A 13,442-nucleotide genomic window follows, 5' to 3' on the forward strand; every position below is an offset into this window, starting at 1 on the left:
ATGAACAATATCCACCGTTTCCTGCATGTATATATGGGTGTGTGTGTGTGTGTGTGTGTGTGTGTAGTATGTATATGTATATACTATATATATATGTGTGTATATATATGGTTGTGTGTGTGTGTGTGTGTGTGTGTGTAGTATGTATATGTATATACTATATATATATATGTATATATATACTATCAGACAGTATTTATAATATTAGATATCTTAAAATTTTTTAAGTGATTAAAAACATCATTGTGACTTTGATTTACCACACTGCATATGTTTTAGAGGTATAGGTTCACACTTCAAATGTATATTGCCACATATATAGGATCACATACCCTGTGTACTATCTAGCTTTGATCTTTTCAGGCATCAGTTCTTAATCTAGGAACATACAGATAGATAATTATTTCACTTTTGAACATTAGCAATGTTTTCCATAGAAATTATAATTTGGTTTGTTTGGGAATAGATGATTCATTCATAGTTTTAAATTTTTTATTAAATAGACATAAAACAGTAAACTATATGTGCAGCATATAAACACCTAAATTGAGGTGGTATACAAACAGAACATAAGTTTGCTCAGTCATTTTTCTAACAAAATGAATGATGTCATTTTTCTAACAAAATGAATGATGAGTGTAAGTATGTTCTATCTTTGGAATTCATACTTACCTGTACTTTTATTTGCTTACATGGGTCACTCTAAGCACAGAAAATAAATGATTTCCCAAACCCTGTCCCACAGCCCCAGAGTTAACTGTAGCAAGAATTTTCATGTGTGATTGTTTTTTCCTATAAATAATAAATAACAGTTATACAGTTGTTTAAGTGTTACATGCATTTGCAGATGCAGTGCACTGTAACTTTTTTCACTTGATAGATCTTAGCAGTTTTTGTTATTACAGTAACAATATTTAAAAGTTTAAATAGTACAGTCAGTAATATAATCAAATACAACTTTTGATTTTAAAAGTTTATAGAAAGGCTAACTTTTAAAGAACAAATGGAATATTTTCAATAGTTTCAAGTGATAATCAAGTATAATGACATTTATTTTAGGATAAGTACATTTCTGAATCTTTATAATAGCTAAACACTGTTTCAGTTGTTGAAAACAGGAAACTGATGGTGAGATCTTAATTCAGCTCAACAGAGGCAGTGTTGACTAGGGATCTAATTCTGAAATGAAACTAAGATATGTCAGTTCTAGAGATTTGCTGTGGATTCCTGGGAAGATTCCATAACATTGTCTAGGCTTCCTCTGATACTTCTTTTTTCTTTCATCAGAGAGAATTTGTGAAAATGATTGTGGTAAACTTCATGGGAGTACTGGTAACTCCAAGAACTTGCAACATAAATAAAGTATTGTGTTGACATTGATGCAGTTTTAAATGCATTGACCCCATTAGGCCTAAAATACAAAATTCTACATCAGTTTGACATTGAAATATATGTTTAAGATAAAGATGATGGAGCTTGGCTCTGTTTTACATATTGAGAAAGACCAAATAAGACTTTTTGATAACTTCAAGCTAATAGCTAAGCTAGCATAGGTATATGTGGGAAAATATCATTTTTTTAAATAATTTATTTACTTATATGTATTTTATGTCATTGTTATTTCTTTTTTGTTTTATAATGTTTGCTTTCTTTTCTCTGGTGTAGTCCCCATAGAATTTCCACCACCAATTCACCTGAGCACCCTCACAATAGTCCCTTGTATGCTTTTTGTCCTTGTTTTAATCCTTCTCACTCTGTCCCCTGTAGAATGTCTCTGATTTATAGGTGTCTGTCTATTTTTGTTTTGTTGTGTTCTTTATTGTTACTTTTTTCCCCTGATCCCTTATTTGGTTCCACTATATCCCTCCTATAAGTGAAACCATTCATTACTTTTCTTTTTTCTTCTGACTTACTTCACAGAGCATCATCCCTTCTAGTTCCTTTTATGTTGCTGTACATGGCAATTTATCTTTTTTGATTGCTGACTAGTATTCCATTATGGCTCCATTTTCAGTAGTCTTGAGGGAACCTCCATACAGCCAGTTTGCATTCTGTTTCGGAAAATATCTTAAAGATTTTGTAAAAGTCGAAAAACATATAATGGTTGGAGATATGAACCCAAAACTCCTTACAAATGTTTAAAGGGAAAAAAGGGTTGAACCAGCTGATATAAGTAAATTTTTTTATTGTAGATAGAAAAAATGAACTCATTATAATTTCCTTATTCCTTATCCTTTCCTTATAAAATCTGTATTGTTATAAATTATTTCTATCTTGCTCTCATACAACTATAAAACCAAAATGATTTTAAAAACTAAATGCAAATATATCTATAGAACCAATAAGATTTAAATCATTATGTTGTGTTACAGTTACTAGCCAAAATGTGGTATTATGGGCCAGGTTCTTTTGTGTTGAGCCCACCTATACTATGGCTTGATATTTACTTGTCCTTTAACCTACTGTCAACTCTTGTTGGTGCTTCAGGCCACAATGACATTCTGTACACAGCACAAAAACATAATCTGTGGTTTAGTTCCATCTCTTTCCTTAGCAGCCCAGAACTAATTAAGTCATTTAACTTAAAACAGGAGCAAAACTGTAACTATAAATCATAATTGTAAACATGAATATGGCACTGACATTGTAAGGCAGTTCTTTGTTATTATTGCTCACCCAGATGATATAGAATAGGTTGTGCTTATTTTTTGATAATAAATCACATGTTAAATTTGGAAAGAATTGTCAGATCCCCAGAGTGTCAGGCCACATTTAAAAAGCACTTCTACTGTTATGACATATGATGCATGACTTTATGCAAATTCAAAGCTATAACTGAAAATACAAATCCATCTATATGTTAAAAGTACAACTCTCACTTTGCTATTATTGCCACTTCCTCTGCATGGCCTGCCTTGCCTAATATCCTTATTTTCCTCCCATTGCTTAGTCGTAAGCTTCCACCCTGAGCAGTGATTTCCAATCCTGAGTGTACATTACAATTACCTAGGGAGTTTTTAAAAGCATATAATAACCTAGTCTAAATGAGTCCCTAAGTTTTGAGATTTATGTGTGTATGTATATATGTTTTCAGACCTCCAGTATGTTCAATATGCAGCTAGAATTTAAAACCATATGATTCTAGCACTATGGAAAATTTCTGCCAAGACACCGGGCTTATTAAGGAACAGTAGAACTGTGTATTGTAGTACTTGTACATACTTGCTGTATGCCAGACCTGTGTTCAGTGCAACATATCTAGCTCTTAGAGGTAGTGCCTAACATGCAAGTCATGCAGTGGCAGTTAAGTCAGGCAATGATGGTCAACTCATAGAGGCCGTCTGGGTCATACAACACAGGAGCACAGTTGAGGATCCGAAGCAACGAGTCAGACATCTGAAATGAAGATCATTCCTGGAGAGCGTTGAACAAGCTGGAGATCTATAGTCTTCCCAGGCAAGAGTCTCTGAATCCATTTGCTGTTTTAAAGGTTTCAGGGGCCCTTTTCTTGTCCCCTTGCTTCCAGAAGCAACACATACTTCAAACCTGATTGGTACATTTTCAATACTGGATTGGATTTCAAAACCCAAGCCCAACAAAGTATGAACGTCAATTTACAGCAGAGTCGTCCATCTCCCTCCTGGTATGCAGTGGTCCCATAGGGGGCGCAGCAGAACCAGGTACACTACACTGCACCACCAAACCAAGAGCTGCTGATGTGCACCTCTGACAGAAGTAAAAAAGCATGAAGTCTGAAGACCTCCAGCTGTAGCTGTCTTTTTCTTCCCTTTGAAGTTTGATGGGTAAATGATTTGACTCAGAAGTTTGGATTTCTTTTCAAAAGAGGCTGAAAAACACTCAGATTACTGTGTTTTGAGACTCTTAGATATGTTTTGTTTAATTTTGCAATTATTCATGAAAGTAACATTGCATTTTAATGTTGTATCAGTTTCACTATAAATCATTATCTGTAAATAATAAATCCACCACTGAAAGTTCATTTCTATCCTTCACTATACAGATGACCTCTTTTACCTGATTTACCCACCTTCTTGTCCCCATTCTCTGGTGACCACTACTTTGGTCTTACAGTCTAGAAGCTTGTTTCAGTTTTATTTAGTCCATTCATTTATTTGAGTCTCTGTATATCACACATTTGTGAAATACACAGTATTTTTAGCTTTGACTTATTTCACTAAGTATAATACCTTCTAGATCTATATACATATTACAAATGACAGGATTTCATCTTTTTTGTATAGCTGAGTAGTATTCCATTGTATATATGCAACACATCTTAAGATATATTGTATTTTATATCTTAAGATATATTGCATTTTAGTCAAAAGTTGATAAAGCTATTAATTTTAGCATTAGCATATTTTGTGATTTAAACATACATTTTCATGTTTTAAATCTTTGAAATCTGATTGTTTCTCATACTTGATAATACAAAGCAGTTTAATTGGCCGATTTTTTTTTAGTGAAAGATAGAATGTTCATGTCTTAACATTTATGGAGTTCTAGATTTGGTGACCCAACAGCAATAACTATATGAGTGACCATTCCATTTATAATTAATTGGTTCTGTTTTGGGAGATAAAATAATATGATAGTTAAAATTTGTGGGTTTGGGGTAAGTATCTTAACTTTACTGTTAAGTGTTATCGCAAAGATAAAATATTCATCACAGTGTCTGGCACATAGTAATAGCTTAAGAATTGTCAGCTATTATTATAACATTGTGACTATGAGTGTCAAAGCTGCAGGAGGCTCCACATCCACAGATCAGAGAGCAGCAGTCTTTTCTTCTGTGTAAATGAAGGAAATCAGCCTTTCAGCTGTTTTCTATAGACTAGACCATTTATAAACAGAAATTCAACTGCCATCAAATTGATACTTCCCAGACTGCTGTATTTACAGAAGGCTGAAAACCATCATTATAAAATATACTCTTATTACTCATCAGGGATTTTTATTCTGGCATATTCTCAAAATACTGAATTGATTTAGGTATTCAATAGGCTAGCCCAAGAGAATTTTGTCTTAAGAAATACAGCACCAGACATTATATGAGAAACAAGGGTCACTGTCAGTAGACTTACAGAATGTCAGTTTTAAGAACTACATTCTCCTGAGCCACTTAACAATTTTTTACTTTTGTAATACTAGTCCAGTCATAGATAATGTTACAGAAGTTGTATTTCTCCATTATTCCATTAATAACCTCTTTTTTTCCCTAAACCCTGAAGACTTCTAAGTATAATCATGCTTACTGTCCATTAATAAGACGCTGCTTATTTTTCTCTGATAATGAGAGGCCAAGCTTGGTTTTAACGAACTGTAAGTGTATTTTGAATACACAAAAACAAAACATTGTACAGTTATACAAAATAATTTTACCATTTTACAGATATAATTGTACACTTTGCTAAGGTTTATGGATTAGTGTTTCAAAGTGGTATGTCATCTTGTTCTTTCTGGAACCTCATGATCTAGATCCTGTTCCATAATATCTAAATTTGAAATAATTTTTAAAAAGAGAGATGTAAGAAAAGAAAGGAATAACTGCCCAAGTTCTTTTAGTACCAGAAATCTACACCTACTGTGTATCTGTGTGAGGAGCTTTCTAGAGTATATTCCCTGTGAGAGGCTAGCTTCTGAGTTACTTTTATGTAAAATGAAAAATAAGTAGGAGCTTCTGTAATTGGGAATGGTTAAAACTGTTATTAATGGAAAGCAATGTCTTAGTGATGGTTCTCCATTTACTGGTACTGTCTGTATTCTTAGACAAATGATTTTGAAAATTTATTTTCCTAATTTATAAAATTGGAAAAAGAACTACATCACCACATTAATTTGTAAATTTAACAAAAATTTCTATGGTACTCATTGTATTCCAGAATATTCCAAAAAATTTACAAATAATAATCTTTTTGAAAACTGATACTATATTTGTCCATTAATTTTACATATAATAACCTTTTGAAAACTGCTACTATATTTGTCCGTAGTGGACCTAAATAAATAAATAAATAAATAAATAAATAAATAAATAAATAAATAAATAAATAAATAAATAAATAAATAAATAAAAACAGAAGCCAAGAGAAATTATGTAATCCATATGGACCAAACAGCTAGTGAGTACCTGAACTGGTTAACTGAGCTCAGAGTTCATGTTTTTAACTAGTTACTCTGTGCTGCATCTTGAGAACTAAAGTGAGGAAATACTTCACAATTCACAACAATAGTGATCATCTTTGGTTAGTTGGGTGTTTGCCATTTTAAAATGGCAATTGAAATTTATGTCCAATTTTCAAGGAGCTAGATTATTAAACATATATGGCAGTTTTTCAGATGGCATCTTCAAATATTGTAATGCTTTAATCATAATTTTGAACTTTGATAGTAATTATATAATATTAGATATACAGCATAAATGTTGGTTGGTTTTAAAACACACCCAGGTCTGAGAAGTTGCTTTGGAAAGTCAGTCCTCATGTTTGTTTATAGATCACTTATCTTTTTTACAGTAGAGTACTAAGGCTTTTTAGCCACTATTTTTTTTGTACTTGTCACTAAAATTAATTTTACCTATTACTCTTTGCTTAATTTCTCATGACATATGTCAGATTACTTTAGGAATGAAGAAACCTGGATTCTAGTTGGTAGTATACTACAGCAAAGCTGATGCCTTTGTGCCTTATTTCCATAATCTGGATAAGGTACATTAGACTAGATGATTTTGGGGATTCCTCATGATTCTGACTTAAAATTTTAATGTATGGAGAATTTAACCAAATTAAGAGATATCGATTCACAAAATATTAAGAATATTATTATAAAGAAATGGATGGGCTTATATAACTATGGAGCTGCTGAGTAATGACTAACTTAGACTGATTTATCCTTTCCTTATTCATGGTCACATTTGTGATCAGTACCCCAAGTTTGTGAGAACGTTGACTGAGGTTAGCATGCAGTATATCCATGGAACAAATGGAACTCAGCCACATTGAAGTGAAATTCATGACTTTGAGACTGTGTGTTAGCACCCTGAAGTTACCATTCCTAGCCTAGATAGTTTATAACTGTTTATGGGAAACTATAAAGTGAAAGATCATTGTGTGGACTTCAGTAAGAAAGATCTTTTTTGTGGACCAAAAAGCCAGGAAAACTCTTTCAAAGGTTCAAAATGGCAGAAAGGAGAGGAGGGATTCGTGTTTAACAAATAAAAAGGAATATGCAGTGACATAAGATGAAAAATGAGTATAGTGTGGTATAGAGAGCACCTAGACTAGAGCAGAGTTACTGTGTAGGGAGCTGACTGAGATGAAGAAGGAAAGGTGTCTTAAATTAAGCAAGTTCCCCAGTCTAACTCCAGGAACATTCATACCAGAATCTGGCACAGCTGTAGTAGCTGGCTCTCTGTAGTGGCCCTGGCCTCAGTGTCTGGTGTTAAAAGTTTACATTGGGTTCAGTAGGTATTCAGAGAACTAGAGAAACAGCTGAACACAGCTGAGCTGAGGAGAATGGTATTTCAGAAAGATTAATTTGCATTAAAGTACAAGATGAATGAAAAAGAAACTGAAGTCTTAGATCACAAGAGATTGTTGTAGTTATAAAACCTAACTCAGTAACTGTCTTGAGTTTTAAAAGGAAGAGTTAAAACTCTAGGAAAAAATTAAAATGACAAATTTGTAAGATTTGGTGACTGGATTTCAGGTTCCTAAATGACTTTCATGCCACTATCTCAGATGTATAAGAGAACTGCTTTTGTTTTTGTTTTTGGGAAATGGAGACCATTTTGTATGAGTGATGATGTATATTTAATACTTACCCAGCACTTGTAATACATGAATGGCCATTGTGTTACAAGAGAACTTAGAAAGTAGGCTTTTGTATTTTCACCTATACGCATTACAACAATTGACAATATATGTCACATCTGTCCAAACTTCCTTCATCCCCATCTGCTAAGAGCTATTGTTGAAGTCACCAGTGACTTCTTTATTATCAAATCCAGGGGGCCTTTAGTTTATACATTATTAAACTTCAGCAGTGTCAGATCGTTGACCCAGGCCCTCCATAAAACATTTTATTTTTCTTGTGATTTCTGTCGCCTCATGCTTGATAGCTGCTTTTGCAGGCTACCATTCTTTATGAGGTCCATATTATTGACATGTCTCTGTGATGAGTTTCCTACATGTTCCTCTGGGTAATTAAATTTTAATCCAAATGCCAACAATTCTCGAAGCTATATCCCAATTCTGGACCTACAATAAGTTCTTAACTAGTACACATATTTTGTTTGTTTTTTAAAAATTGGTTGGCTTCTAACACTGGCTAAGATGTAGAGGTATAGGTTCTGATGCATGCTATTTTCGTATATATCCATGTCATTTCCTCATATATGAGATTCTCCTTTTTACATATTTTTTGAAATTTATTTTTAAAAAGACAAGTTTCAAATTGAAAGTTTCAATTTTCAACATTAGAGCTGTATGTGCATGTGTCATCACAAATTCCCTTGTATTGAAATAATCAACTATGAAATACTTGGGAAGAATTTTACAAAATAATTCTAATTAACTAAAATAGATGATAGTGGGTGATGTTTTTATGTTCTTTTACAGTTAATAGGCCTTATCATTTATGTGTTTTGCATTTACTTTATAGGACTGATTATATTTTGCTACTTGTATGCATGCACTATGTACCTATACATGTATGCTCATGTGATCCCACAGACTCATTATCATGTTTTTTCTAAACATTATATTTATACTTGCATTGTAGATAACAGATATTAATAATTATTTTAGATAGAATTGCATCACAGATCTTAACCATTATTTTAGATAGAACTACATCACAATATATTATTGTTTAACATTTAGGTTGATTATAATTTTTTATTCTATATTTTTTTAATTTTAAGATTTTATTGATTTAGTCATACAACAGCTGGGATGTAAGCCAGAGGTGCAGGGTGGTGAGAGGATTCACCAGAAACAGAATGACCAAATAGGCAGAGTGCTGGAACAGTGGATGGGTCAGGAGAGGTCTGCCACGCCAGGTGGGTCACCTCCCTGGCCAGGGATCGAACTTGTGCTGCAGTGGCTGCCCGTAGCATCACAGTGCTGAGACTTAACCCTTGTGCCACTGGGGAGGGCCTCAGATTCTGGTTCTTGTCACATTAAATTCAAATGTGCTTTTTGTTGTAGCAGTTTAATGTTTATCACTTTAAACTTGATGATTTCAACTGTGTGAATAAGCCATTCCATTTCAGATCTTTAGAATATATTATTGTTTTGCAAGTCATGGAGTCCTAGAGCCCAAAATACAATAAAAACACTCTTTCACATACACCCTTCATATTTCCTCCCTCCTTTCCTTATCTGACTTTTTGTTGTTTTCACTAACAGAAATACTTAAGACTTTTCTGTTAGAACTTAGTTGTAAGTGGCAATAGAATGGAAAATTGAGACCTCCCCCCCCCCAAGTTGGCACCAAGTTATTGGGGTCCTGTTCTTTGTACAGTTCTATACAATAATATTCCAGAGTTTGTTAAAATATATATATATATTTTTTTTTTCACAAACATGCATTAAAGTATGTTAAGCAAAATTTATAGCCATAAAGAAAGAAAACATTTTTGGGGTGGTTAAGATCCCAGATTCTGAAGCCAAACAGTTTAGATTCAAATTCCAACTTTGCTGCTTCCTAGCAGGGTGGTTTTTGGCAAGTTCTTAACCTGTCTAGCTTTACTTATCTGTAAAATGGTGGTATTAGTCCCTCCCTTCTAGATCTGGTCTGAGGATTAAATGATTTAAGTGTTTAGTACTTAGAACTGGCAGTGTACCCAAGCATTAGCTATTTTATAAGTTACAAAAGGTCATTTTAGGGAAATTTTTCTGAGTGATATTAAAAATACCAGTTCAGTGAAGTTGGCTCTCAGCTAGTTCTGATAAATATTCCTAGGGCTAGAAATAGCCATTCTTTCCTTTTGAGGTTACTCAAAACATGATACCAGTCCTCCCCTTTCCATACTTTTTCTAAGTTCTCCATTCAAATTGCACTTTCTCACGCATGGCTCACTTCAACATCTAGCCTTCTAAAATTTTACCATTGTTATCTGAAATTACTGGGAATTTATTGTATGTTGTGTATTGTTATACTTTTTAAAATCATCTCTGAATCACAAATCCTTTGATATTGGGAGCTATGTGCAGTACAGCTGTGCCCTATTAACTAATACAGCATAGTAGGCACTTAAAATATGTGTTAGTAGCAAATAGAAAAGAAACTTTTTAAGATTGAGCAAGTTGAATGTGTGTGTGTGTGTGCACATGTCCACTTCTTCAACCTCTGTAGCACATTTACAATTTTGAAAATTAACTCTTTAAAAATTAGAGCACTTGTGAGAAATTTAAAAGTTAAAACTAGGTGAAAACACTTACAGGTTAGATTATATAGTAACCAAATATCTAACACTTAGTATTGCAACAGGAGCCTATATCACCTGCTGGGAAATATTAGAATTTCTCCCTCTGGAATTACTACTGTATAACAAAGACAGAGAAGGACCTTGTGGCTGTAAATGCTCACATCATAGAATTAGAGATCACAGATCTATGGAAGGAAGAAAAGAAAGGGAGAAAGATGCATTTGAGCTAATTTTTTCCCTAATATTTAGTAATGTAATAGAACATCTTAGCAAGAAATATTTAAACCTTTTGCTTGTTGGTGAAGTTTTTTATATGAACATTATTGTACCTGATACCCAATAATATAACTTTTTATAGGATTACAAATGTATTCCTAAGTCTTAGATACTTTTACTTAAGTTTACATAAAAACAGTTTTATACATAATTTTAACCACATGTGTCTTAACTGAATTTAGAGCAATCTGTCACTTCTTGATTTCTGTGTACCTTGTAAATCAAGAGTTTTATATATTATATTATATTTGCTCTTTTCACCCTGTTGTGAATATACTTGAATGTGGAATATGACATTAGTTTTTGTAGACATAAAAGATGAGTTCTTGTCAGGAGTACTTTAACTCATGGGTCCTTTTCTTTTTAAAATACTAGATACTCTAGATGAATATTTTGAATATGATGCAGAGGAGTTCTTGGTCTCTTTGGCCTTGTTAATAACAGAAGGACGAACACCAGAATGTTCTGTCAAAGGTCGCACAGAAAGTTTCCATTGCCCTCCAGCACAGTCTTGTTACCCAGTAACTACCAAACATGAATGTAGTGACAAGCTGGCCCAGGTAAGAATTGTGTGTTGAATGCTTTTTATTTATCATTTATGTGAACTAGTTTATATTTACCTTTGTTATATGCAATTATAATTTTAACATTTAAATATAAAATTGGTCACAGCCTTAAAGCAAAAGTCCTAATCCTCAACCATGGTTATAGTTAGTCACTTTGGCTCTAAGTAAGGCTTTTGAAGGTATAGGAGGTAACTTTGCTGATCAGCAGGCATGCAGACAGCCAATTTCATACCTGCATTCTGGTGCTCAAGATTTAAACATCATTGTTGTGATTTAGCTTTCTCTATTTTCAGAATCAGCTCTGGCTGGCTTCACTGACTTTATTTTCTTATTTATTTAGGAAACTGGTGTTCCTGTTTATTTTCCCCCACATAAACCAATTTCCTTTCTATACTCCTTTTTTTTTTATAGGAGAAGACACATTTTGCTATCATATTAATGTTTTTGAATACTATTAAAATACTTATTTTCGTAGGTAGAACATGATTTGCTATAATGATTTTTCTCCCAGTTAATTACTTCTTAAATGCAGCGCAAAATTAAAATCTTACCTGTTTGGACTACTTAATGAAAAGGAAGTTTTAATATTTTAGTCATAGAACAGATCTTTACTCTGTAATAATTAGCAAACTGTCAAGGCTGGTCCACCTTCAAGATCTGCCAGATACTGTGTATGGCAGTTATTTTTCTGCAGGATAGAACAAGGATGCCACCCTCCCCTCAGATAAATTTGCATCATAAATTCTCTTCAATACTAACCCTCATATTCTAGAATTTACTAGTATTAATTCATTGGTCAGTGAGGAAACCTACATAAACAAGCTAGAGCACAGCTCTATAATAGACTTACTTATACAGATGTCTATCTTAAAATTATGACATCAAAATTTAAATAAGAAATTGAGACATTTTGCTTATATTCATTTTCTCTAAGTGTCGCCAAGCCAGACGGACCAGGTCTGAGGTTGCATTGTTGTGGAAGAATAACCTTCCAATCATGGTGGAAGTGATGCTACTACCAGACTGCTGCTACAGTGATGACGGGCCTTCCACAGAAGGAATTGATCTAAATGATCCTGCAATTAAACAAGATGCATTATTATTAGAAAGATGGATATTGGAGCCAGTCCCTCGACAGTAAGTTGTTTGAGTTTGAAGTTGTTGGTAAATCAAATTTTCTGCTGCTATCTATAAATGTTTAATATGTTATGTTTTAGAATCTTTTTATATAGTAAAATTTAGATTTTTAGTATTTAATATGATTTCAAGTGACACTGATAAATATTCTTTAAATCATGCATCCTGCCCAATATATTTATTTTAACTTATACATTTCTGAAATTCAGTCACTGTACTTGTTCACATTTAGATTATGGTTTTTTTACTTCCTTCAGGAGTGGTGATCGATTTATTGAAGAGAAGACTCTTCTACTGGCTGTTCGCTCATTTGTGTTTTTTTCTCAATTAAGTGCTTGGCTGAGTGTTTCTCATGGTGCTATTCCACGAAATATTCTTTACAGGTATGTTTAGGACAAAAAAAATGTCCAAATACATTCACTAGCTACTAAATGATATTTATCTATTAAATAGTTTATTTCCTTTATTTCTAATTATTAGTGGGTAAAATTGAAGTTAGACAAGTTAGAAAAATTGGGTGTGAATCAGTATGAATTTTGCCTCTTGAGAAAAATTTGGTATTGAATAGCTTTCAGATAACTTTTAAAATTTCTGCCATTATAAAAAGTAGAACTTTCTGGGCTGCTGAACTCTCAGGTGGTCGACTTACTGAATTTTTTAAAACTCTAAATATATAGACTGCTGAAAAACTATCTAGTTTTTTCGTTAGGTTGGTGACCTTGAGTCAGAGTATATCTTAATCAGCTTGCCCAACAGAATTAGCTGAATCCCTCTCCTGTCTCCCTCTGAGTTCCCCTCAGCAGTGTATTTCAGTCAATTCATCAGTTCTCCTCTCCCCACACTGTCTCTGGTGAATCCTCTCACCTCCTCCCACCACTTCTGGCCTACACTCCAGTTCTTCTGTGCATAAATAAAAAAAAAATCTTTAAAAGAAAAACAAAGAATTAGCTGAATCCATTAACTTAGTAAACACAAACTCCTTTCTTTCTGGTTTGATAAATAATTTTAAA

At 33.2% G+C, this 13,442-nt stretch overlaps 1 protein-coding gene across 3 annotated transcripts in view; it reads left to right on the forward strand.

The window, feature by feature from the left end:
- Nucleotides 1-13,442, forward strand: part of FAM214A (family with sequence similarity 214, member A) — a 72,285-nt gene that overhangs the window by 37,949 nt on the left and 20,894 nt on the right. For all 3 annotated transcript variants that reach the window (XR_001145731.1, XM_012728720.1, XM_012728719.1), the window contains exons 3-5: nucleotides 11,105-11,289; nucleotides 12,230-12,432; nucleotides 12,690-12,815. Coding sequence is in view for 2 of the 3 variants with exons in the window: in XM_012728720.1 (XP_012584174.1) it covers nucleotides 11,105-11,289; nucleotides 12,230-12,432; nucleotides 12,690-12,815 (514 nt within the window). In the remaining variant the exon portion in view is untranslated. The remainder of the gene's footprint in view (nucleotides 1-11,104; nucleotides 11,290-12,229; nucleotides 12,433-12,689; nucleotides 12,816-13,442) is intronic.

This window comes from Condylura cristata, unplaced genomic scaffold, assembly GCF_000260355.1.
Source record: "Condylura cristata isolate star-nosed mole 26May11 unplaced genomic scaffold, ConCri1.0 scaffold00023, whole genome shotgun sequence".
Taxonomy (NCBI): Eukaryota; Metazoa; Chordata; class Mammalia; order Eulipotyphla; family Talpidae; genus Condylura; species Condylura cristata.